Genomic DNA, 26,864 nt, shown 5'->3' on the forward strand with positions numbered 1-26,864 from the left:
CTGAGATCTCAAAGCCAATGAGACAGTGAAGATCTCCACTTTTAGATCTGTGCATGAGCAAACATGAGTCTACTACCAATTATCACCTCCTGCACCTGCCAACACACACACACACACACACACACGCACGCACACACGTAGCATGCCTTGTTCCTCCCCAGTCTACCAGTGGGGCTCTCCTTTTCAGCAGAGCTGCTGGGTGTTAATGAACCCATCTCTTCTGTGTTAATGAAGCCATTCACAGGTCTGCTCCCCCCCCCCTCCTGCTCCTCTGTTCCCCCTCAAAATCCTCCACAACCACCTCCTCGATTTCTGCATGTGCCTAGATAAAGAGGACCAATCTGTCGACTTAAAGGAGTTTCATGTGAAATAAAGCTTTCATCCTGCTCAGGCGTGTACATGTAGCGTCGTAGGCAGCGCACACATCTCCTTCCACTCCATTTTGTTCCCAGTTTAAGCCAGAGCACGGTTTGTGCCACGTATATCCCCCAAGGAAAATGCTTCGGGGAAACCATCGAGCTGGAAACCTGAGATGTTGAGGCAGTCTGCTATCAAGTTCCATGATGCAAACAGCTAAATTGCAGTGTGTTCGTGCTCTGACCGTGACCCCGGAGGAGTAAATGACATAAGTGTCATTTCTGGAGGAAATCGATGGCAATGCTAAATAAATGGAGATTTATTTAAATGCAGAGTGACAAAGTTGAAGAGGGCAACATAATGTGAAATTTATATCAGTATTTTGTGTCACGTTTACCTTTAAAGCAGCAGATAATAAGATAACATCACTTGTGGAAAACACACTATCCCATGACTCATAGATTGATGGATGAACCAGCTGTAAACACATTGGCATGACATCACCTTCTAATGTCTCTGTGGATAGTAATGATGATATCATTTTAAAGGATAACTTTAGATATTTCTCAACAATCCTCATAGAGAAACTCTAGCAAACAGTGAATAAATCTCTTATTTGTCTGTGCAGACCCCCATTTTTGTCCAAAATGCTTAGAATCACCTTAACTTTGTACGACAGTCTCATGTTAGTCAATCAACTAGATTCTTATAGATTATACGTAAGGTACTAGTCAAACCACCTTAAACTTTTAATACATTTTTGACCATTACATGTTTTTATTGCTACTACTAAGCATTATAACGTTACTGATGAGTGGATCTTCAAATTCTTTCAAAAAGATAAAGGAATTACAACCCATTTACGTAATTCTCTCTTTACTTGGGTAAAAAGTGTTAAAGCCTGCAGCCTCTGTAATCTAGCAGTGTTCACATCAGACCTCCCCATCACTACCTACGCAAGATGAAAGCCACAAAGCATGCTGTACATTTTGTACAATTTCAAATGGTAATAGTAAAATGGGCTCCCATGTGGTATTATCCATGAATTTACAGAAAACAAGTTCTCCCATGATATTGTTATGTAATCAGGAAATTCATTGTTTTTAGAGTCTATAGGAGATTGTCAAAAATATTCCCAATTGAAAAAATGACCAAAGTTCTGCTTTAAGTAAAAGTCAACCTTCATCCCTGGTCCCCATCCCTGTTTTGTACTTTTCCCACTGCTAACTCTTTGTTTATTATCCAAATTGGTTTCACCTGCACCCTAGTTTTTGCCTGCTCTCTCCCAGTTTGATTGCAGCCAGCTTCTCGTTGTAATCTCCAGCCTGTGACTCTTATTCCAATTTTCCTCACTTTTTACTCTGTGTTTGGTCTCTACAAGTTGCTGAGGGGAATAAATGGCTCTAAAGCTGCCAAGTACTTCATTACCTTCACCAGCAACTCTCTGACCATGTCTGTCTACTCCTAGATTCCCCTCTGTCCTCGGGCTGCTGTTTCCAAAGCAGCAAACCCAAACTGCGACTACTTAAGTTACTGTATGTACACACTCAGCATAGCAGTGGACATGTGGAGATTATCCTAACTCTTCTCTAACATTCCTGGGGGAGGGGCCTCTGCACTACCATGCTGATTTGGTTCCGTCTTCCCTTTTTTCTTTTCAACCCAAGTCCAGATAAGCAGCAGAAAGTGGATGGTTTGATGGATGGTGAATGAATTTACTACCTAACAATGCAGTGACACTGCTGATAAAGCTTGTTAAAGTGTGCAGAAACTACAATTCATCAAAACGATCTTTAGACCAAATTTATTGTCAGATTTGAGCTGTAGTAAATACAAAAGGTATTACCCTTGATCGGCATTCAGCCCAAACCCAATTTTACATATTCTGTAAAGTAAATCCTTCAGTCCGACATTACTCAAAATGTGTCCATAATCCATAAACCATAATCCATCATAATCCATACTTCGGTTTTTAGAGCCTTACTACACTAAACTAAGTGTTTTTAGGTTATTGTCCTTTTTTTCCTGTAGTTATTATTACTATAGAAAACAAAAAGCTGTACTTACTAACATACCAGAATACTCTGATATCTGCTCGGTTACTATGACAAATTGTTCAGTTCTCATATATATTCAGCTCATGAGCTCAGCAATCCATTAAATCATTTTCAGATTCTTCTCCTTAAGTTCTGACTTTTCTCTGTCAGGTTTGGTTGTATAAATTTCCACATCCATCAAAATAACTAAACTCTATTACTGCATAAACTCATCATAAATTGTTTGTTTGAGATTTGAAAAATAAGTCTATAGATAGATAAATTTATTGATTAGCATAATGAGTAACCCTAAAATTACCGCCTTAGGTTTTTGTTCTGTGTTGTTTGTGGGAACGTTTCATTTACAAAACTGTCATATAGTAATATAAAGAAGAATTTGTGAAATGTGAATGTGAAATGGAGTTGGAGACATAAAATGTACTTTACAGTGATGCTACAGTGGATCGTTGATTATCCATCAGTCCATCAGCAATAAACAATTTTAATTTCAAACCTACATTTTTTAAGATTTGTAGTAAAGTAATAGTAAGTAAAAGTGTCAAAAAATGTTTAATATTTTTCTGGTCTACTATCAGAAACCTGCCAATAACACCACAACTAATTTAATAAATGGTAAATGGTCTGCACTCGTGTAGCCCTTTTCACGCTCACATTCACTAATCGATGGGGGAGCTGCTATGCAATGTCACGAACATTCGAAGTTAAGAAAATTTTATATAATTTAGGAACAGATCTTTTCATAGTTCTTTCATGGCCCTGTGTGTAGCTATTAGTATAGTGGCAATATACAGTATAGATTTCACATTCACAAAGTCTAGAAAACATTAGTTCATCAGTTCCTCGGTGCACCGTGCACACAGCTACAAAAACCAATCTGTTGAAAATGATGCATAAGAAATCAAGGCAGATGTGTGCGATGTTCAACATACATATTCTCACATATTTAGCAACACTTTCTCCTCATTTCCTGGACCCTCAAGTTGTACCTACTGTGTACTACTTACTTGAAAGTCGTTTTGGATAGAAGCATCTGCTAAATCACTAATTGTAATTGACTAAATTGTAATTGACTAACAGTTTGAAACGGAACAAAACTAGTGTGTTGCCCCTCAAAGTCCTGTGGTTCAGCATCCACCCATGCATCCTGACGTAACCTTACAAAGACTATATGACTTTTTAATTATATTTCCTGCCCCCATTCTTGTTCATGTCATAGTGCTATAACTGAAGTTTAAGTATAGGCTGACAATGGACCATTCAGTGGCATAATAACACTCAGCTGTTTACATCAGTTTAATAAGTGATGTGCCCCCCAAACTTTCCTTAAGCATAAACAAGAAGGCAGAGCAGGAAGATTCTAACCACACACTCTGAATTAATATTTTACAAAAAAATACATCACAAATAAAACCTCAGACACGAACTAAGTCAACCTGGAGCCATTCAAACCTCACTTAAACATGCATTTAGGAGGAGCACGGCCATATCCAGGTTTAGAGCTATAGTTTTGCTTTAATGGCAGGTTATGAGTCACACTTTATAGCTGCAGTTCAGACTTTAAGACTGAAGGTTTAGGGTGAACGACTGAGCGAGTGCATGTGAGTAATTACGACTGAAATCTGGAGGACAAGATTAGAGAGGCAGCCTGTTGATGTGTTTGTCTGTGTATGAGGAGCAGACTAAACTCAGAACGACTACAGATACACAAAGCTAATCCTCACAGGACAGCTGTCACCCCATCCCAATTCATCTGACACACACACACACACACACCAACAGAACCACACACACTCATGCAGAGACTTGACTCAAACAGTGTGGGTGAAGGCTGTTTCCAGCCATATAGCACACATTTGGATTATAGATGTAATGAACAGTGCCCCCACCCCCCACCCCCATCATCCCCTCCCAATGCACAATCCTATAATCTGCTCAGAGCCAGGTATCTCCCCCAGAGATGAGACCACACCCCACTGCTCTGGACACTGGTGCAAAATATTTGGGTATCTGATACTTTGTGCAGCCCCGTGAAGTTAGTCCTTCTGAAGCATTGGATCTGATAATCCTGGAGCATGTTTTAATACAACGTTAAGAAGCAGTGGGAACAGGATTCACCAAAAAAGTTAGGTTATGTCTTTTATTCAGAACATAGGGCTTCCTCTAAAAGGAAAAGATGGGAATCAAATATATATGATTCACAAATTGTGTCAGAGACCTGAACCAACAAATGGTGGAACCTGCTTCAGAGGCTATCACAACAATCTGTTCATAATCATAAACAGCACCATAGCTATGGGCCAGTAGACACCAAGCTTCTCATCTCAAATTTATCTCACGTCGTTTAAAAATATGAAGATTCTCTGGTCATGTTCTGCAGGAGCATTATTTCCACGATAATCGCACAAAGTATTAGTTCTGTACAATGTGTACCATGTCTGCGTGGTCAGATTTGACCATAACTGATTACAGTGGTTCACACAAATTGCAGCAATTTGTTTCTGAGCACTTACAGCACCTGTCATAGCTTTCGTTTCATCTCAAACTGCTGAGTGAGTCTGCGAGACCTCAAATAGCAGCTGAACTACATTAACTAACTTACTGTTAGTTACTCTTCTTGTTTTTACCTGGGTAAAGTCCAGTCCTGCAGCTACAAGTGACTAAAGCAACTGTTCAGTTGCTTGTGTTCCAGTGTTTGTGTTTAGGATTAAATAATAGTGTTACGCTAACTGCTATTTTGGTGCCTGGCACCAGTGGGTTGCAATTTCAACAGACAACTGGTGCCGTGGGTGCGCTCTTTTAACACTTCTTGGACCGAATGAGAGGGTGGGGACAAACAACATATATGGGAGTAAAAGTTGGAGGATTTGTTGCAGCTTGCATAACGTAAGTAGAAGCAGGTAATTATGATGTCCATTCTATACACTTGTCTCCAACAAACTTTAACATGGCAATTGAGAAATAGTTTGAGGAACATCAAGACACAGAAACATTCATTGAGAGTAATGTGGCTCCACTAGGAAAAACTCCCTCCTACAGTAATCTCCCCTCTGAAAACACACACAATCTATGGTTTCTTGTTTAGGTCCAATTAAACTGTTAGTAAGAAATGTTGGCAGGCTGGATACAGACATGAGGCTGTGGCTTTCAAAACGCTCACTATCAACCTCTTACAAAAGTTCAAAGAAGGGTTAAAGGAGAAAAAGAAGTGGAGAAATATAATGAGGGAAAAGCAACATGATTATGTGCTGTGAATCAAATGCACTGCCACCCACATACTGACCTACTCACCAAACACACACACACACACACACACACACACAAACCCTGTCCCTGGCTGTGTGTGTTGAGAAGCTGTCATCATAGATTAAACTTGTAGTGTATAGTTGTAGTTCTGAACCCCTGAACCCCCACATCTCCTACTCTCCCACTCCATGCACTGTGTAAAAACCTCGAACAAATGGCTTAAAGTTTCTATAAGTCATATTCTTTAAAAAATATTTTAGAAACAAGCTCAGAAACTTAACATGGAGAGGTGATGTCAAAGTCTGTTACCCAGATTCATTGAACAGCTCTTGTAGTGAAGCAGAGACATTTTCTTCTAAAGGCTTTGGTTCAGTTTTCTAACCAAAGACACAAGGCCAGTAATGTATTTAAAGATGTATGTCAGCCCGATACATGATCAACTGCGATCTTGAATCAGATGCATGATAGAAAGACAACTGAAAAATGTGTCTGAATTACTATGGAGACAGAGTGTAAGGCAGGACAAGGTCTCAGATGATGGCAGCAGAGCTTTAACAGACCGTGACAGGCCCTACTGATTATATTACCCCACTATTAGACACAAACACACTCACTTTCAATCGCTGGCACACACACATACATGGGTTTACATGGGGACAGTGTATTACACACACATGGGTAAATGGACGCATGAGTCCAGACACAGTCACAACACAGACACACACTGACTGAACCTAAACATGTGTGAATAAACATGTCAGAAAGCAGTGATGGAGTTTGTCTCGTCCTGTTCCTCTGTGTGTCTACACTTCATAAAACCGTACCGCTGACTGATTGTTGCATTAAGGTGCTGCCATTTCTCCAACAAACACTTCTATTATGTGTAGTTAGAATATAAGTGCTGTGATACATCAAGCCAACATCAAAGAACTGAAAAAAGAAGCCGGCTTCTGCATCGCTGTCGTGAGGTCTAACAAGTAGCACATGAACACACAAGTTATCCGCCTCCAGGAGAGGAGGGTAAAAGGTTTATAGCATCTTCTGATCGAGCATATGTCTGACAAGAAATTCTAAATGCCACTGATGGGTGTACGATTAGTGCCAATGCAGGTGGACACGTTGCAAAAACGAGCCCAATGGATGCTCAGTGATCGACAACAGGCGATTGCCTGTCAGCTTGGTGTCTCATGGCCCTAACATAGCCTTATTCTGAGAAAAGCTTCTGCATGTTCAAAATGTTTTCCTGCCAGTTTAAATACTTTAAGTGTTTTAGTATTAGTTGTTAACACTATCTGCATCCAATACTCTGACTAGCAAAGTCCCGAGCTACTCTTTTGGATCAGACTCAGGACCAGTACAGACACCTTTTGATGAACTGTTATAGACTACATTAAATCTGATCTGTGTCCAGGCCTGATATTTCAGGTGTGGAGCTGCAACTTAATCTCGCCTAACTGTAAAATAACAGTGTGTGGTGTTAAATGTGGTGTTGGCAGTGAATAATTGGAGAGTGAACAAGTGGAGCTTTCACAGGACAATAAATAGCAAGATTGAGTACTTTTTGCCAGGACACTAAACACAGGCACCACACATCATATATACTGGACCAAATATTGGCAGAAAGTAGTTATTCATTGGTGGATGGTTGTCCATCACTACACAAGGTGCATGAAATTGCAGGTGATTACATAAACTATATAGATGTTGTGTTGCAAGCTAACGCACTGGTGATTGATTGGTAAAAGCTATTTAGACATGGTTTTACTTTATTGTGCGAAAACCTGCCGATGATGATGATGGTGATGCTGTTGGTGAAACTACAAAAACCTGAGCATACAGGTGGCCATATACTCGCATGCAATGTTACTGCAGTGTCCCAGGTTTGAGTCTGAGTGGGCCCCTTGCACCTGCATGTCATAAACCCTCCTCCCTTCTCCTATGTTTAATCACTGCTTTTTATTTAAAACTATCATACAAATGCCCATAAATAGTTTGATATGGAGTTAATAATGAACTTACCTTGCTTTGAAGTGGCCAACATCTGAATGGGACGCTGCAATTTGAGGTTTCCTGAAGTGCATCTTAAGAACTTAGCGTTTTGGATGAAACTGTGGTATAAATTGACAGTTTTCCTCTCTTACGTCACAGTTTTGTCATTTAGTCACATTCACAAGTGTTTTTCTGTTTGCATGACATCAATAGATCAAGAGTCTCTTAGAAAGATAAGAGAGAATCTATTGATTTCTGTTCATGTTTTCACTCTTCTAGTACCTTTACACTGTCCCTGACTGAACAATCAGATTGACCCGTCTGCTCTTGTACCGTGTATTAGCTTCGCTCTACAACCGTGCAAATGCATTTAAAGATGAACAAGTTGCTACACTAGAAGAGGGTTTTATGTGTATCTGCCCCGCAACCTCTGTAGGAGGTGAAAAGTGAAATGCTGAGTACCACAGTACAGAGTTAGGCCTCGGATGCATGGGTCTGTTCTTCAAATGTGCCAAATTGGATTTCTTTCATCTCATCTTTCATCCAAGGAGGCTGAGAGAGGTTTTTGTTTATTTGTTGTCATGTATTGATTGTGGATGTGTTTATCCAGTCCACCAGTGGAGATTTATTTAGACTTTTTGTTGGCCCAACCCTAAGCGCCACATTGGCCAATAGCTGTTCAGATGTTTAATGATTCGATAAATTTGAGCTGCTAAACCTTATATTTCTGACAAAAGCACAAAGAAAACAAAATTCAATTAGACTAAAAGTGTAAAAAATATTCAAGTAAGGAGAACCCACCAAAGGCTCAGGCTTTTAGAATGAGAAAATCTATTGAAATAAGAATGCAAAGAACCTATAGTTCATAATGTGAAGACTTTCATTTAAACACATCCAGAAATGTAAACTGAAATTTGGTTACACAAGGAGGAAGCCATACGGTTCTGTACCGGAACCCTGCTGGGTTCTCTAGAGCCAAGCTTACGTCAGATGAACTGAGAGACTGCAGAAATGTGTTCTATGGTCAGAGGAGTCACATTTCAGCTTGATTTAGGAAAAACCAGAGTCAGATTCTCCCTGCTAAAAACAAAAATTACCAACCAGTTTGTGATAGAAGGGGCTGTAATAATGATCATGGCATGAGTGACTTGCCTATGTGGGAAGAAAGCATCGACACAAAAGTGTAAAAAAAAAAAAGATGTTAGAGAGAGAAACCAGTATCAAACACTTCTCTCAGTAAGTCAGAAAATATTCTAACACGACAATCCCAGGCCTGATTTTGCATTTGTTTCAACAGCGTGGCTTCGTAGACATGAAGACTGGCCTTGCATGCGGTTCAGATCTGTCTCCTATTGAAACGTGTGGCAGATCATAAAGAGAAGAATCAGATAACGGCCACAGACTTTTAAACAGCTAAAGTCTTGTATCCAGCAGAGACAGGCAAATGTTCCCACTTACAAAACCGTAATAATTAGTATCCTAAAAAAACATATATGCTGTTGTTAAATATTCCTAAAAAATAAATAAATAGGAAATTTGTATTGGCTATGAGTGGACTAGGGGAAAACGTTTAGAACTTTCTGAACTGAAACTGCATGTGCTGCACTGCAATTTGCTCTATGAATCTGAAATCACAGTACTTTTACTCTTAATTCCATTGTTCCATTGAATGTGGTTAAGCTGTGGATCTTTCCGGCAAATACAGAACACCAAACAGTATTAGAGCAGCATTTTTTCAGTACTAACAATAAAGTACATATACAGCCCTGTGCTTAACCACTCATACATGCACAACCCCCCCTTGCACAGACGCCTGCTGATACTCACACAGCCATTAGTCAGATGTGAGGTCAGGCATTCAGCCATCATTCATTTAACCAAAAATGGCTGAGAGACAGAGATGGAGATGGGAGGGAAGCTGAGAAAGACAAATGGGAGGACAGCATTTAGTAGAACATGAACCACCACAACTGGAAGATCCCCAGTGGGAGTACACACACACACACACACACACACACACACACAGAGCACACATTCCAGTCATATCTGTGGAGATGTGAGTGGCACTGCCTGGGTTTCGTCAATTTAACATACAGACAATATAATGAGAACCAGACCCGGAATCTTCTCCTCCACATACACACAGAACTGAAACACACAGAAAGCCAGTTCCAGAGAAAGTCTGTCTGCACTGTGTGGTTGGTCTGTGGTCCACAACTGTCTCTAGCTGGCTTCGCTAGTATTTTTATGAGTTATAATTAATAGAATTAGAAAGGCAGAGTGAAAAGCACAATAGTGTAGTATATGGCTTAATCTCATGGGAAGAAAGTTGAAGTATGACTAAAGCCTGTCTGACATATCAGTAAAAAAAATGAGCAGTATAAATATCATGCTTCATGCACAACTAATTTCATTGTCTTTATATAATGGAAGCATTTTCTATGGCCAATAATAACTCTGTTTTACATTCAGACATTCTGAATCATCAGAACCAGCTGAAAAACATCTTCACAGACATTTCTCTACCTAATTCTTAAAAAGGAACCGTAGCAGCTGGAAAACCCCAAAGCAAAGCTACAAAAGTTAAAAAGCTGACTTATTTCACGTTTCTCATTTGGTGCTTTGTTAATTTCACATATTACATTTTTAGAAACAGCACTTTAGCAGGTTCCGTGAAGGGCAGATGTAAAACAGATGATGTTAACAGTCTCCAGTTTCACTTCCGCCTCTGGATTTTTGAAATTATTACTTCCTGTTCTACCGTTCTGCCATTTATATAGCGCTTTTATCCATAGCACTCACTCTCTCACACGCAAGGTGCTCACCTGCCATGTCAGGTGCAAGGTGCTCACCCAAGTTACTCCCACCAGTTCAGTTTCTTACCCAAAGACACTTTGACATGTAGCCGGGAGCAGGGATCGAGCCACTGACCCTGTGGTCCATGGACAACTGCCTTACTGCCTTTGTGGGTCGACTGTGGCGCAGGAAGATAGAGCGATTGTCCACCAAGCTCTACAGTTGTCCACAGTTGGTTCAATCCCCGGCTCCTCCGGTCACATGTCCAAGTGTCCTTGAGCAAAACACTGAATCCCAACTTAGTTGGTCCCGGTGAGTTTTGGCCAGCTGCATAGTAGCTGCCCCACCGGTGTGCGTGATTGTGAGTGTGAATGGGTGAATAATAAGCAGTGTGAAGTGCTTTGAGGTCCAATAGGTAGAAAAGTGCTATATACAGAACATTTACTTACCAACTGAGCTACAGCTGCCCTTTACCGGTTCCTAGATTTTGTATTCCTTAATTGCACCAAGCTGCTTCTAACTGACCTCTCCTGTCTTCCCAGATCCCGGTCGAGCATCTCCCCAGACCTGATGATCACCCACACTCCTTGCACTTTTCAGTAAAATCTTTAAAACTTATCTGGAGTTCTGGTCATTTAACTGGGTCTTTCTCTTAAGTTAGATGAAAAAGGAGGAGAATACTCATATCTCATTGCCTCTCCACAGGTGTCAGCCTGCTTTTCTTCATCTATACCACAACCCTTGGATTCTGTCATCTGCTCACCTGGCTTTTCCTATCATTGCTATGCCGATGACACATAGTTATTTCTGTCATTTTCGCCTAATGACTCCACTGTCTGAGCACAAAGTTCTGCCTGTCTCCCTGACATCTGTGCTTGAATGAAAGCATCGCATCTTCATCTCAGTCTATCCTGTTCTGGACATGCATTCCAGAACTTTAATACAAAAGAGCATCAGCATATGTTTTGGATGTTAAGTGATCACTACAAAATATGGGCTCAAAAACTCCTCCACCTAACAGACCTATAAGTGCAGTGTGCAATCGTACCTCTCCAAATGACCCATAATGCAGCAGCACATGTCATTTTACATGATTTATAATTAAAGTAAATGCGGACATCACCCAAGTAACTAATCATAATTCATTTCACAGTGATAAAAAATTATATATATACACACACATAAACACACACTCCAAAATTTGCTTAATGGTTGCATGGCAACAGTAGTATCAGTCATCCTGCACCATTAGACAAACACACACACACACACACACACACACACACACACACACACACACACACACTACCTCAGCTCTTCTACAGACACATTTGGCTTCTTTGACCTTCACTGACCCCCTCATTCACTTCTTACACTGCGGTTTTAAACAGCCAAGCTCAGCCAGGGAAATCAGAAGGGAGACATTTCTCTCATTTACACCCAGACTCTAATTTCATCATTCTGCGGCCGAAGTCATTAATTCTGTCCATCATAAATCTTGTACATTTTCAGTGTGATTTCAATTTCTCATCCCCATCACATGCAAATGAATGAAGTAACAGTGCAGTCACTAATTCCTGGCTGCTAGGTTATAATTATAGCCTCTGCATTCCAGTGGTTCCATGCGGACAACACAGTGAAGAAACACTGACAACACTATTTTAGTAGCTAAATATCTGTATATCTGTTTGTTCATTATAAGCTGCTATTATGACAGTGATGTATAAACAAATATGCAAATTTCTAGTAACATTTTTAATATTTCTTCTGGTCATATGGGTAAATGGTAAATGTTCTGCACTTATATAGCACTTTTCTAGCTGTTGGCACTCAAAGCACTTTACACTGCTTCTTATTCACCCATTTGTACACACACACTCACACACCAATGGCCAACATTCCTTCAAGTTGGGGTTCAGTGTCTTGGCTCAAGGACCCTTTGACATGTGACCCAAGGAGCCGGGGATGGAAGCAGCAACTCTGAGATTAGTGGACGACCGCTCTACTTTCCTGTGCCACAGTTGCAGGTAGTGCCTGCCTGTTTATATACAACAATAGCAGTATTTCAAATATGCTTCATTTTTACATCCTAATGTGACAATATAAAGCAAGTTTCTAACCCATACAAAAAATACTCTTTGCAAATATTGTTATGAAAATGAAAAATGCACTTTACACATTTGTTGGACCTCAAGGCTCTTTTGTTTAGACAAGAACTCTGCAAGTGGTCTCTCTGCCAAATGTACTGTGCCACAGCACCATGAAAAGTGTGGAAAATAAGCATTACCTGTGCGCATGAAGGTGCTGCATCGCACTGATGTATTTTGAACAAGTAAACAAATTTTAAGTATTCATACAAAATATTTCTTTTACAAATATTTGCAATTTTTTTTCAATTAGCTGTGAAGTCTCCTGGAAAATGAAGTGCATTGTTATGGTTATATTTAAGCATAGCACTTACTTAAGGTTGTTGCTTTTATTAAATACTATTTAAAGTTAACATGGCTGCTTAGTTTAGATCGTCCCAACATATCTCAGGAGTATCTGGTTGCAGATTACCAACCTCAGCAGGAAGTAGTAGGAAGTAGCCAAAATTCAAATATGGTTAGAGTTCGGAAAAGCCCCCCAGAAAAGTCTAAAACCACTAAGCTCTGAAGAAAGTTGACATCTTGCAGCCGAGACTAAAAGCACTTTCTGATCTTTGCAGCCAGGTGCCTCTCACAGATTTGCGTGTTCGGCCCAGTTTTTTCGGATTTTTGAGCCTTGGGTAATGCCAAGCTCTTGAAAAGGTTACAGAACAAATGTGGGGCAAGCTGGGAAACGTTGGCAGCTTCGCAAGCAGATATGCTGGAAATAAAGGAGACCAATGCTGTGAACAGGGGCTGACAGAATCCTGCTCCTGCTACATTTGTCACAATTTCTCAAGTAGCAGATGAGAACTCTAAGCCTCATCAAACAGCAGAGAAACGTGGTAAAAGGTGTGTAAGAAAGACTATCTCTGAAGCCTTGGGAGTTACACTAGACAGAACACATGGTGTAAGAGCATCACTTTCTGATACCAGTTCCTGAAGTGTTTTGGTTAGAAAAAGGAAAAAGAAAAAAAAGGAGTAACACACTCCAAATTGGAGCAAAAATGCTGAAACCAAGAGCAGAACTTTAATTTAGGAGAGCAAAGTGCTGGAATATTAGCAGAAAAAGGTTGGCAAATTTGTAGAACTCAGTAAAGATATGGCGACGTTTGGTTGTAAATAGTCGCTTATGTAGCGCTTTTATCCAAAGCACTTGATTGATGATGTATATTCCCATTCACACACACCGATGGCGGTGGCTGCCATGCAAGGTGCTCACCTGACCCACTGGGAGCAACTTGGAGTTCAGTGTCTTGCCCAAGGACACTTCAACAAGTAGCTGGGAGCAGGGATGATACCACTGACCCTGTGGTCCATGGTCAACTGCCTTATCAACTGAGCTACAGCCGCCGCGTGGTTGTGTATCTTAGTGTACCCGTGTTGGCTCTGAGAAAGACTGATGACCGGTCTAGGGTGCGGTGCCTCTCTGCCTTTGAGAGTGATGGATGGATGATAGGTTAATGTAGCACACAGTGACTTGCACTCAATTGGCAGGTACCTTTGCTTTAGACCTAAGCAAAGCAACTTTTGGATGTGTTCCAAGATGGCGCCTTGAATAAGGTTCAGCTTTATTTTCAGTTTCAAAACTAAACCCTGGAACACCATAGAGTGTTCTTTCAAAAGGTTAGAAAATGAATGCCCTGCTGAACTTTGCTGGTGCCACTGTCTTATGGGGGATCAGGTTTCCTAGGAAGATATTTGTTTGATTTAGCCGCTAGGTTCTGTGTTTTATCATTCATAAGACAAATACTGCTCACTTGCTGACCAGTCGAGATCAAATATTCCCTTCAAAAAGGAAGTCTATGATGAGAGTTTGTTCAGATTTGTTTAGCCGATAGAAATCTTTTTTGGCCCTTAGTTACTGTGAAAAAGATTGACTTGGGACTTTTGGTACTACCTGTGTTGTGCACTTTGGCCTGATGTTGGCACTAGATTAATCTAATGGGTTTATCTGGCTAGAAGTTGCCCCTTTTGCTTGGGGATAGTAAAAAACACTAGAATCCTGCCTCTGTGAACCAGAGAAATCCTGATCGTCGACTCAAACCTGGCTTGCAGATACATAACGTGAGTCAGATGATAAAGATTAATACCATTACTGCTGAGGTTGATATGCCTGTAATATATTTTAGGCCTCTGCAGGCAATGTCACAAATCACTGAGATGGACTGCTTTATGTCATTGGACCTACAGCATCAATTTGATGAAGTACCTTGATCTTTCAGAAATGTAATTCATGGTATTAGCCAAAAGCAGATGTAACAGAATTTCCAGAACAGTTAACTGTATCACCAATATGTTTTCATTTAAAAGTGCTGCTAAAATAGAGACCATCTTCAAAATGATATGAATCATTAATACACTGGAGTGCTACAAACTGAGTATGTTCCACTACATAATTTAAGTGAAAAGTGAAAATATATAAGAGCACTGAATGCCCCATTGCTAAGATATTAACAAGCCCCTAAGAGAGAAAAACAATCGCATGAACAGGAATTAATTGCGAGGGAAAAAGAAGAGGGATTCAGATAGAAAGGAAGAGAGCTCTCATTCCGCATCTCAGCCACCCTTCACAAATCCTGCTGTGAGGGGAGACAGTGATACATGAGGCTTGAATAAAATAGGGCAATCCCCTGGATGACAAGAGAAGAGAAGAAGGAACGGGAAAAGGGGGAAAGGGGGAAAGAGAGGGGGATGTAAAGGGAAGATGTAGAGAGATCAATGTGCTCAGTGTCTGCTGACTGGTGGAATGGGGGGTTTCCAGAGCCGTGTATGGCACCGCTGAGCAGGCTACATGAAGCCTCATTGCTGACTAACACACACTGCCATTAATAGGAAGGGATGGATGAGAAAACGGGAAGGTCAGGGCAGTCAGCCCTGCTGCACTGTACGGGAAGAACAGGAGGAGCACTGACCTCGACCTGACTCACTCTGACTCACACACACACAAACACAGCATATCCAAGTGCTGCTGCTTGAATGTATACGAACCACAGTGAAAGGCACATGATAAAATACACATGCATATTACTAACCCCAAACACATACACCCAGGATGAAGAAACAGGAAGTGGACACACACAAATACCTCCACCATGTCTATAAAAGTAAAAACTCAAACCACCACCCTGATTTCAGTCATTACACACACACACACACACACACACACACACACACGGAGACCGTCCGCTGACTTGGACACTGTTTTGAGAGCAGCTGAATCAACTTTCCATTCCTCTATTTATTTTTGTTTCTTTTCCACACAAACACAAACCTGTATCAGCCACCACAGCTTTAAGGCAGTTTCCTGTCCGTGTGGGTTTATTCCCATTTCTGCTGGTCTGTTTTGGTCAAAGGACAGTGTTAGATTTAATGTTAATCTTGTATCACTTACTACAAACAAAACTGATTTACACCAACAGTGAGCTCAGCTATCTTCAGAGTATTTTAAATGCCAGTGAAATTTTTAATGCAAAGTGAAGTTTTCAGTACCATTACTACCATTTGTTCTTCAAATCCATTTCTTTCATGCCAAACTGCTCCATGTTCAACCTGCATACAGGTTTACAGTATGATCAGATAACAGATACAATTATTTCACTTACTTGCTAAAAATATGTTTTTTAATATTCAGTGGTAACTTGTTCCTGTGTCTTGCAACACATAGTTTAAAAAAACAACCACCCATGTTAGTTTAGAACCTCAGGAAGCACAAATTGGCATCGCCAGCTTGATGCCAGAGGAACTTCCTGTCTTTCTGTCTTGCTTTCCTGGATATCAGACCCGGGCTGCCCTCTCGCCGCTTGTACAGTAAGTCACTGTCTGTTCCTGGACTCTGGACAATAGTTTTGGATTTAATATTTGGACATGAACAGCTGGTTTTGACCTTTGTGTATATTTGAAAATTGGATGTGGAAATTGTTCAGCGAATGACATTGGGACAGCAAATTCAGAATTTTGGATTTGGATTAGGAATAGGATTTTGGAAATGTTTCCAAGAGATAAAAAAGATGGCTTTACTTTGAAAGAAGCCTAAAGACAGTATTTAAAACAATGAACTTTATCACATAACCCTTAGTACTTCCTCCAATTGTCTTTATGGGAATGAGGGACTCCGTAAGCTGTTGATCTGCACCTCTAACCTCCTTTCTTTCACAACCCATCCCCCAGATGTCACTTCAGAATTATGCCTCTCCCCCCTCCATCCTCTCTCCTCTCATTAATAATTCACTGTTCCTCTGCTCCAATTAAATAATTAACAGCGCCCAGAGCCATAAGATGGACCCTGAGCTGGGCTCCAAATTATCTTCAAACAGCTTACATCCTGCTACAACCACATTAAAAAGATCAAAATACCACAAAAGGCTTTTTAATTTGAAAACATGTCTCATGGTTTTTCTTTCCAAAAAAAAAAAAGACAAATAAGATTATAAAATGGGTTGGATTTTATTCAATAATTGTCTGTATGCAATGGCAGCTGCAGACACTGATATCCTGCCACCCTTCTATTAGCATCAAGTAAACACTGCACGGTGAAATACAGTATAACGCATGATGGAAAGGGCTGTTGAAAATGTTACACCAAATCCAGAAAAGCATTTTTTTTTATATGTCGATTAAATATTGCCTGTGGTGTAAACACCTGCACCGGATTGGTGGATTTGGATGTGCACATTTATTGAACTATGCGGACAGAATCCCTAGTCTTCTTAAATAGAATGGACAATTGTGTAAACCCTGCTCTTATCTATTTGAATCATATTTTTCAATCTTGGTAGCTCTGTAAACATATGCTTGCTTTAAAAAAAACAACATCTTAGTTCAATTGACACCATTAACTTGAATATTGAATATTTGTTGTACTTGCTTCTTAACTTAGCCGATGGTCAATTGTACATACAAGTGTAAGTACAGTAATTTCACTAGCACGTTTGCAAACGGCTTCATCAAACAAGTTTCTCAAAGTTTGGCTGAACTCACTGAACTCGGTAAGAAACCGTGTGCCTCCACAGCTACACACTGAACCTTTTTCTTCTAACTTGTTGCGTCCACACCACCTTCTAGTCAGTTTCTCTGGCTCCAGGTACCGTGTCACATCTGGACCCTTCAGTAGCTGAGCTGAATATGAGCGTCTCTTGTAACAAAATCATTGCTATCCGTTGTTTCCTTGACGACTGGACAACAAACTTAAAAGGTAAACTACAAAGGCAACGATCACAAAGCTACATGATGTACGCAGAAACACACGTTCGAGGCGCTTCAAGTTTTTAAGTTAAATTCACTCAAGTTTTCACTGCATATTACTTAATTTTTGTAAGGCAACCAGTTTCCTCAAAATGTTCAAGTAAACTTACAGTGTAATAAGATTTTTCTTTAAAAACATTCTAATTAGCTGAGTAAACTCTCAGACGTCAATTCATTCAAGTTCTAATTTTAAGATAAAAGACTTTAGCAATGACAACTCATCTTTCTGCGTTTTGACAGCAGAAAAACTCAAATAAGTTGAATTGCCTCGAAAATATTAAAGTTAGATATTCAGTTATGTTAAAAGTACTGAAAAAAATGTCAACAGTTAAATACTGACAAAAATTAGTATGTACCGCAGAATCCTATTATACAGTAATTCTATATCATTGTATCAGAAATTGATATTCCTGTATCATAGTATTTTTGCCATACTAGCAGCAGGGCTATAAGAGTAAAGTAAAAAAAGAAAGAAAAAACAATAAGGTTAAGATCTTCGTAAGCTTACGTAAATAAAACCAAGTGCTAATATGAAAGACAAGACCTACTGTAAAAGCTAAGTGACAAATGCTAATTGAGAGTTTTAATGCAGGAGGACAGCAGTATAATGACAGCAATAATTCATATTTGAAAATGTTTCAATTAACAAAATATCTGTGTGAGTCGCACTATGTATTAATGTGAGTAGTGTGGTAACAGCCTAAGTAGTCTCAATGTCATTCATTATTATCCAGGACATGTTATTATGAATGACTGGTTTCATAAGGGTGGACTAACAGTTCTGTCTGAAAAGGTCTGGAGGTTTTGGTGGTGAACAGTATGAGAAGCACAAGTCAGACTGATGGACACACAAGGATCAACAACACAAATCTGTCTCTCTTCATCTTCCCAGCAGCCTGGATGCATAAGATGCAACAATTAGTATTTGTTACACTGCATAAACAAGACGGCTTTGTAAATTTGTTGCCTAACCTCCTTTACCTATGTACACACAGACTCTTCTTGTTTTCCTCGCAGCTCTGTCACTTGCCTTGTTACACTTCACAGAGCCCATACAAGTCCACTGAAGCACACAAACATGTGATCACACACACGTTTCCTCGCTCTCTCACATGCACACCCACACACAGCATGTCAGTGTAGTTTTATTGTGGGGCTTTTGCCTGCTACTTGGAAGTGGTTAGACAAACAGTGTTTGGCTGGTCAGCTCTGTTTCATACATTCCTCAGAAAAAAAAGGATTTTGTTGCAGCTTCTGCTAGAATGACCATCACTTTCTGACCTCGGTTTGTCCAGGGCAAATCAACAGCACATCCTTCTTCAAATTCATACGCTTTCACACTGGGAGCTGCCTCATACTGTACATCAAGCCCCATCTGTGAAACTGTAGATCCCTCCACCAGTAGATGTGGAAATATATTTTTACAGTCCAGGGGTTCATACTGTCAAACTTCAGGATCAAGCTGAACTACAGGCCCCGACACAGTACTTCTATTCCACATTGATTCACATTATAAGGCAGAACACTCAATCAGCTTCAAGCAAATTCAAAGTTATCAGAAATCCCTGGGCACTTCTTCCTGTGTGGAAAAAATTACCAGAAGCTGCCACAGGCTGAGACACTGTTATGGAGATATTGACTATGAACACACACCTCTTCCAGTATAGACACAAAGCAGAGTGAAACACGCTAGTGGGGAAAAGGTTTAAGTCCATTTATTGATTGGCCTCTGTAAAGCATAGTTCAAACCACATCCAAAGCAGTTTTAGGCAGTTTATCTCTGACTAAATTCCTCTTAGAGTCAAGAAGTGCAGGAAAGTTTCTTCAAACAGGCAAAGATATTTTCAGTATCAAATGTCTGTTTTGAAAAAATACACATGTGGCAAGAATAACTTAAAGGTATAAAAAACACTGGAGGCGGCGAATGGATCAATGAGAAGCAGTGTGAAGTGCTTTGAGTACCAATAGGTAGAAAATCACCATATAAGGGCAGACTACTTACCATAACGGGAAAGTTAATATTCAAGCAGTTTGGAGAGAAATATTCTACATTGTTCTGTTATTATAGATTTTGTACTTTTACTGGTGTTTGAGTTTTCTTGTATCACTATACTAAATGCTTCCTTCAGCATTGATCAACACAATCCTCCCATGATGCCACTGTGTGACCTCATAATATAACATTTGTATAATATGCTTCTATTTCCCATTGATTTTTATTGTTTGCTTCATATTTGTACTTTTGTCACTGTGGAGCTTGTGGGTCATTTGTTACCTGATTTTGTCACTCAGGTGCGGGAGGGTGTGGGCACCGCCCCAACAACAAACGTCTCCAGTTTTAAGTTAAGTAGCTTAGGGTGTCAGTATACTTTCTGTTTATCGGCAACAGCAGCATCATTGTTCACTTACTTCTGATTGACTGTGCATCGCTAAAGGATTTAGAAGGTTAGTCACAAGGGGGCAGACAAGGGCCTAACGATCGTTGACTGACTACGAGGTACTAGAACTACTAAGAGGTATTTTTTGATGTTAGGGCAGAGAAAACAGCAACATCAACATAAATGGTGGGCGTGTAGATGATGGTAGTTTCGAACAGACAAAAACTTTCCACTGTGTGTTGTTTGGAATCTAAAGCTGCTGCTGAGATTGTTTGAAACTGTCCATCTCATTTCTGACGATGTGCATAAGCAGCACTTTAAATCAATGTATGTGAGGGCACCATTTACACATTGATCACAGCAAGTAAGGAAAAGTATGTGCTACGTCCTGTACGTGTATACACACTACTGTGCTTGTGTGTAGTTAAAAAGCAATGCACAAAGCCAAACTCACACACACACACTGCTTTTCGATCAGTCAGCTACCAATACCCCAAGGGCCGGTCGATGATACTGATCCCTCTAACCCACCCTGCCCCACACACCACCGAGAAATATCATGCTGATTGATTCTGCCTTATTGTACAAACAGCAGCAGGCTTCATATATCAAGCTGACTTATGCATTGGCTTTTACCTATAGACGCATTCATACATACCTGTAACACAGCATACTGTTAGGTTTCCAAAAGTACTTGCAATAATGCTTCACACAAGTCTTTCTTGAAGCCAGATGTTAAAAATGCATTCACATAATTCTTATTCCCATGAATGAAAAGTTGACCTAATAAGCAATACAAAAAGGAAACGTAGGGGCATTTTGGTTTTACATCCAAGAGGAATGAGTGAAGATTTTAATATTATAATATTAGATCATTTTTATAGTTTAGAAAGTAGTAAAACTATGAAATTATACTTAATGCTACTGTTTAAATTTATAAATACATACATTTTTGTCCAGTCAATCCTTTTAATGTATAGTTTTTATATGGTTTCTACTCAGCTTTTTTTGTGTAACATACATATTTTGACATCTTATGATCATATAAGCAACATCCTTTGGGGGGTTGGCCACTGATGTGTCTAGGCCCCCATTGGATAATTATTTCCTAAACTGCTCTTCTACCCATCCTGTAAACTGCCCGGATGATGGCCTGGTGTATTTTCAACCAGTGTGGCCAAGTCCTTGTTCAGAATCTGACCAATTTTTTATTTGTTTGGTTTTGACATCTCAGAATTTCTTTAGTGAGAGAATCATAACCGACAGCACCATGGTTTGAGCTACAGAAATAAAATACCAACAAGCTGTAGCCTTCCATCAGGAAAGTAGAGATGGATGTAATACAGTTTGCCTGAGTTCTCCCTGAACTCAGGTAATAAGTCAACTCCTGCTCCACACTCAAGTCTTCACCAAGGTTCCTTAAATTCAAGCTCCATTATGGTTCAAAAATCAGTAGGGCTCTTAAACACCCCCAACCCAACTGCAGGAGATTAATACTGGAGCTGTGTGTGTGTGTGTGTGTGTGTGTGTACTGACCGTTGAAGACAGCCTGTCCCTTTGCCAGCTCTCTGTCTGTTTCGATGATGTATTCCTCCTGTGTGAACCCCCTCATGCATGGCAACGACCGCTCGGCCTCGCCGCTCAGAACAAGAGCCTGGTCAGAGCAGGAGCAGAACAAACACAACATTCAGATATTTGTGTACAGATTATCTCATGTCCTCACATCCTCTCCAATTTGATGATTTCTCTGCAAACTGCAGACGCATACTTTCTCCTGGGGGGCTTGAAAATGTTTCATCAACATCATTCAAGGGTCCATTTGTAAGCCGGAAAAATATCAATTAAAAACAAGTTTAGAAAAACTCCAAATGATGTTTTTAGAGGTTTTGGTCTCTGAAACATTATGAACCAAATTCTTTGCCATAGTAAAGGTGGAATATAAACATGGGAAAAGAAAAACAGAACAATAGGCACGAAGAAGTAAATTAACATAACTCTGACTCGCAATAGTCAAGAAGAAAAAACTTGTGCGTCACAGAAAATAAAATCCAGTTGAGCACCAGTCCAAACGGTGAAGCCTTTATTAAACACCATGCGGAGCAGACAACTGGGTCAGTTCATTCAGATAATAATTAGTGTCTAGACTTTGTCCCCCTTGTTCGATGCCCCCCAAAACACACACACACACACACACACACACACACACACAAATGCACATATTTCCACTCCTCAGTTCAGCACAAAAGAATTTGCTGTAGTTTGTTAATGTGTGAGTGTGTGTTTGGGGGGGATGTGTGTTTGCTTCTGTGATTACAGTAATGAAGCCAAGAAGGGTGCTTTGATTTGCTTCCACTTAACCCCAAAAACTCTAACCCCTCGCTTTCTCCCTGCCCTCCCTGACGTCTTTGAAGGTTGAGGGGAAGGGTGTGGATTTAGCACGGCTGGCTTTTATCTCTTCCCCTATTAGCATAAGGAAAGAGGAAGCAAAGACACATAGCAACACCGTAGTCTGCTGCAGAACAGCCTTCGGGACTTACAGGAAAAGAAAGATGAACTAAAGGTCAAACTGGATGGTGTGCGGGGGTCACTTCTAGAAGAAAAACATGTCTCAGTAGTCAGGACTTAAAGATGAGAGAAGTGTGGAAGTTAATTTTTGAGTTTGAAAATAGCTGAATTCCATCTCAGCATAATCCAGGACTAGCCATTAATGAATGTTAAATATTTATAGTAAAAATTATTACTAGTTGTGATGGAAGACTATAACATTCATCAAAGAGGAGACGAACTACAGGTCTAATCTCCTCTAATTCCTAAAACATCCTGGTCTGCTAATTATCGTTTGAAATTGTTCACAATAGATTAATGGTGCAAGAATTTAAACACTGCAGAACTTTAGAATTAGAATTGTAATTTTTTTTAAATATGTATTTAGTAGAAAAGCAATTTTGACAAAGAGAAAAGAAGTGTTCATAGTTAATTCAAAATACAACGTGTGTATTTATATGTAGGCTAAACCCACAGTGTCTGAGGTTAGGAAATGGGAGTGGTCACCAAATAAGCTAGTAACAGTCACACAAGTCACTGGCGTCTGACCTACCAGGAGAAGGTTCAGTGTCCTGCCCAAAGACAGGGGGGAGCCAGTGATCGAACAACAAATCCCACAACTGATAACCAACGGCTTTTGCTTCTAAACCAAATTGGAAAGCCCAAAGATTTTCAGGCAGGTTCTGCAGTGTTCCAGTCCACCTTGAATTACTAAATGCCAAAGTTGTGCAGGTTCCACTTTCTTACACATGAAACTGGTTTTCAGACTTGTACATAAAGTTTCAGTTCAATACTACACACAGCTACAATCAGACAATACAGTTTTTTGGGAAACATCGAGGCAAAAACTAAAGAAACGACTGACAAATCTTGATGTCTGCTGCAATTCACAAACTAACTGTTTACCAGCAAAAGATTTATGACTTCGTGTTTAAACAAAGTGTCCAAAGCTGCCTCTTCCTCCACTATAATCACTCGGGGTATGAAGTTGGCTTGAAGTGCCTCTTAGTCTACTAAGAGTCTCTAAAGCTCTGCTTGGAGTGAGGACCACCACAGTCAATCTGAACTTGTTCGTGTCGGAGAAAAAGTGGTGAACGACTGCGCATCGGCTTCACATGCACAATGATGTGCTGAGTGTGGGCCTCTCAACAGGCTCACGTGGTAGAGCAGACACATCATGTCACCACTGACATGATGAGGGGAAATGGCACAAAGAAAGCAATCTGATCATAAGAAGCCTGAATTAACAGCTGATTCAACTAAAGATTATTTCGTAATACATTTTAGAAGGTTCCACCCACTGCTACATGAGACAGGTTACCCAGTTAGCAGACAATGCATCAGCGACACACACGTCATACAATATTACAGTTAAATGAAGTAACTAAGTGCATGTAATCTGCTAACTCTTCAAGTAACACATTTAATTTTATTATAAAAGTGTCAGAAAACAGAGACAGTGCCCAACTCAACTTTAGAATGTTTTGTCCAACAAAATGATAAAATATTTTCTTGTTATCAAAGTTTCTCATCTGAATCCAACCCGAAAGACTAGCCACTGATTTCCCCTCCTTCTAGTAAAGGGGGGAATTACCTGGTGCTCTTCATGCTCTTTATGACACCCACAGACATCTATACGTGTCCTTCAATCCATTTATTTACTGCCACTAACGTAAATGAGTCTCTTACAAGTTGATCTCCCCAGAAACCCTGCAACAGAAGCGTCCAGGCCTCAAATAATTGCTATTTATTACCTTTTACACAGTAAAATATGCCTTGTTGCTTTAAAATAGGTCCATCCAACCCTTCGGCTCCAGGGACAGCTGGTTAAATGAAGATGTTTTAGGGAATGCAAGTGCGTTCGTATTGAATGCACATAAATTGAAAACCCACACAACACTTCAAGCTTTGCCTTCAGCAGAAGAAATGTGTAATCAGTATCCAGGGCTCTGTAAAGATTCAGGAAAGAGAACAATTTGCAGCATCAGGTAAATCTGATCAAATCAAACCTTTAAACTTGAATCAATACCCAACATCTATTTTCCCCTTTTGACCTAATACAGGGTCAGAGTAACTTGGCAACTACTGTCTCTATTAAACTTCACAGTTTTTACGGATTTATCTACAGTAGAAGCCTTTAATCTGTTCCATCTTTAACCGTATCCCTGCACCTTCATATGTCCTGTAACCAGGGATATGACCACACAACAGTGCTTTCAGCTAAGAGTAGACACAGTAAACTTGTTCAAAGAATCTAGACAGGCCTACAAATTCTAGCTAAACTCTAACAAAAGCAGATGTATGAAAGGCTTTTAGAGGATTGAAGGTAAAGCCTTTGAGTGCACCGTCCCCGCTGCTTTTTTATTTTTTAGGTGAGGCATTGGCAATGGGTTTGTTTTAGTCTCTGACCTTTGGCACAGCACTGTCCTCTGTATTGATCTGTCCAAACAGTGTGGACACCTGGTTTGACTTCATTAAATCTGGCTAGAGCTGCATTTGGAGCTCACACGTCTGTAACAAGGATTTGCCAGTACATTGCGTAGCACTGGTTTTTACTGGTTGTGTTTGCCAGCATTTCTACAAATATTGGGTCCTTAACATTTCCACCACTTTATAATCATAACATTTCTCTATGACTATTACACTTTCATGATCAGTGTACAGCACAAAATTTCAACCTGAAAGAAATGGCAGCCTACACCAAGACTATGGTCAGCATTAATGTATGATTTAAAAAAAAAACATAAACGTTGGTATTGTCCTTTAAAAGTTATTTCTGGGACAGAGTGAACAGCAGGTGGTATAAACAACACCACATTTTGGACTGTAACCCAACTAAATGTCCTGTTCTCTATTTTCCAAGCCAAACTCCATTTGAAAAAATGAAAATTCTATCAGTTTGATGCCAAATTACTGAGTAACATGTTCTAAGATGTAATTTAAAAAGCGCTGTGGTGCAACACTTTTTCTCAGTCCCACAACGTCCACTTTCGTCCCTGCACCCAAACCCCCCCCACCACCACCCCCCCGCCCCGGGGGGACTGCATGTTAGCGCATAACGGCAAAGGGACAGGGACACTGATGAGCGTTAAACTGCTCCACAGAGCAGGACCAGGAGCCTGGAGAACCATGCTGAAACAAAGAGTAAAAAAACGCCATGAACCTTGCTCCGCCACCTATACGCACCGGTTAGAAGACGCCACGTTAAAGTGCCGTATTTTTAAATGGAGATCGGCGTGGTCATAGAGGGAAGCGTCTAGTTTAAGCAGCAAGCAACACGGATTGCGTCCTAAATGAGATGCTGGACCAGGCGACAGCAGCCTGTCATCCGATGATGGACACACACACACACACCAACGTCTCTAATGGTCGATCCTCGGCTCGCACGGGTATTTTATCACAATGCATTTCTCAGAAGGACAGTGTGCAGCGGGACCGGCGCATCAAGAAGAAGACGGGGCCGTTAAGTCGACAAACGCAGAGGACTCAAACACGCAGACACTGAGCGCTCGTCTCCAGTTCCGACCATCAGATATAATCTCGGTGTAAAATTAAAAAATGTTTTACCTGCAGAGACGCCATCAGCATCCACATCGCCAAAAGATGCATGTTTTGTTGTAAAAATTCCTCCTTCCTCAACCGGCAGAGTCCGTTGCGCAGCGCTGGACGACAAATTATTTAATTCCAGTTGAGCCCCGGCGGCATGAGGCAGCCTTCCTCCTTCCACCAGCACTCTCTGTCTGTCTGCTCTGCCCGGCTCAGCGGCACTCCAACCTGCCTGGGACTGGCTGACTCAACGCAATCCCCCTCCTCCTCCTGCTGCGTCTCTGTGCCGCCCCCTAACGGACAACAGCAAAAGGAAGAGAACCGCTGAAGAACGCAGCGGATTGGACCAATATCTCTCTTCGTTCTCCTATGTTTGCTGAAACAGAGTAAAACACAGTTTTTTTATCAATATAATATATAAGGTACATTATTTTACTACAAAAGTTCCTTTATCAGAAAATAAAGTTATTTTGAATGTATTTATCAAGGGGGATGCAAACAGGTATAATTTTCATTATTTTATACACTTTTTTAAACACATATTGTCCACAGCCTTTTCTACTTCTAGTGAGGAAGCAACATTT

The 26,864-nt window shown here is 40.4% G+C and overlaps 1 protein-coding gene across 1 annotated transcript in view; it reads right to left on the reverse strand.

The window, feature by feature from the left end:
• The window catches only part of LOC137131569 (cadherin-2-like), an 86,073-nt gene extending 59,572 nt beyond the window's left edge, over nt 1–26,501 (reverse strand). The window contains exons 1-2 of the mRNA XM_067513006.1: nt 26,302–26,501; nt 21,727–21,844 (exon numbers count right to left, since the gene is read on the reverse strand). Coding sequence (XP_067369107.1) covers nt 21,727–21,844; nt 26,302–26,343 — 160 coding nt within the window. The 5' untranslated portion in view covers nt 26,344–26,501. The remainder of the gene's footprint in view (nt 1–21,726; nt 21,845–26,301) is intronic.
• Between the last annotated feature and the right edge of the window lie 363 nt (nt 26,502–26,864).

This window comes from Channa argus, chromosome 8, assembly GCF_033026475.1.
Source record: "Channa argus isolate prfri chromosome 8, Channa argus male v1.0, whole genome shotgun sequence".
Taxonomy (NCBI): Eukaryota; Metazoa; Chordata; class Actinopteri; order Anabantiformes; family Channidae; genus Channa; species Channa argus.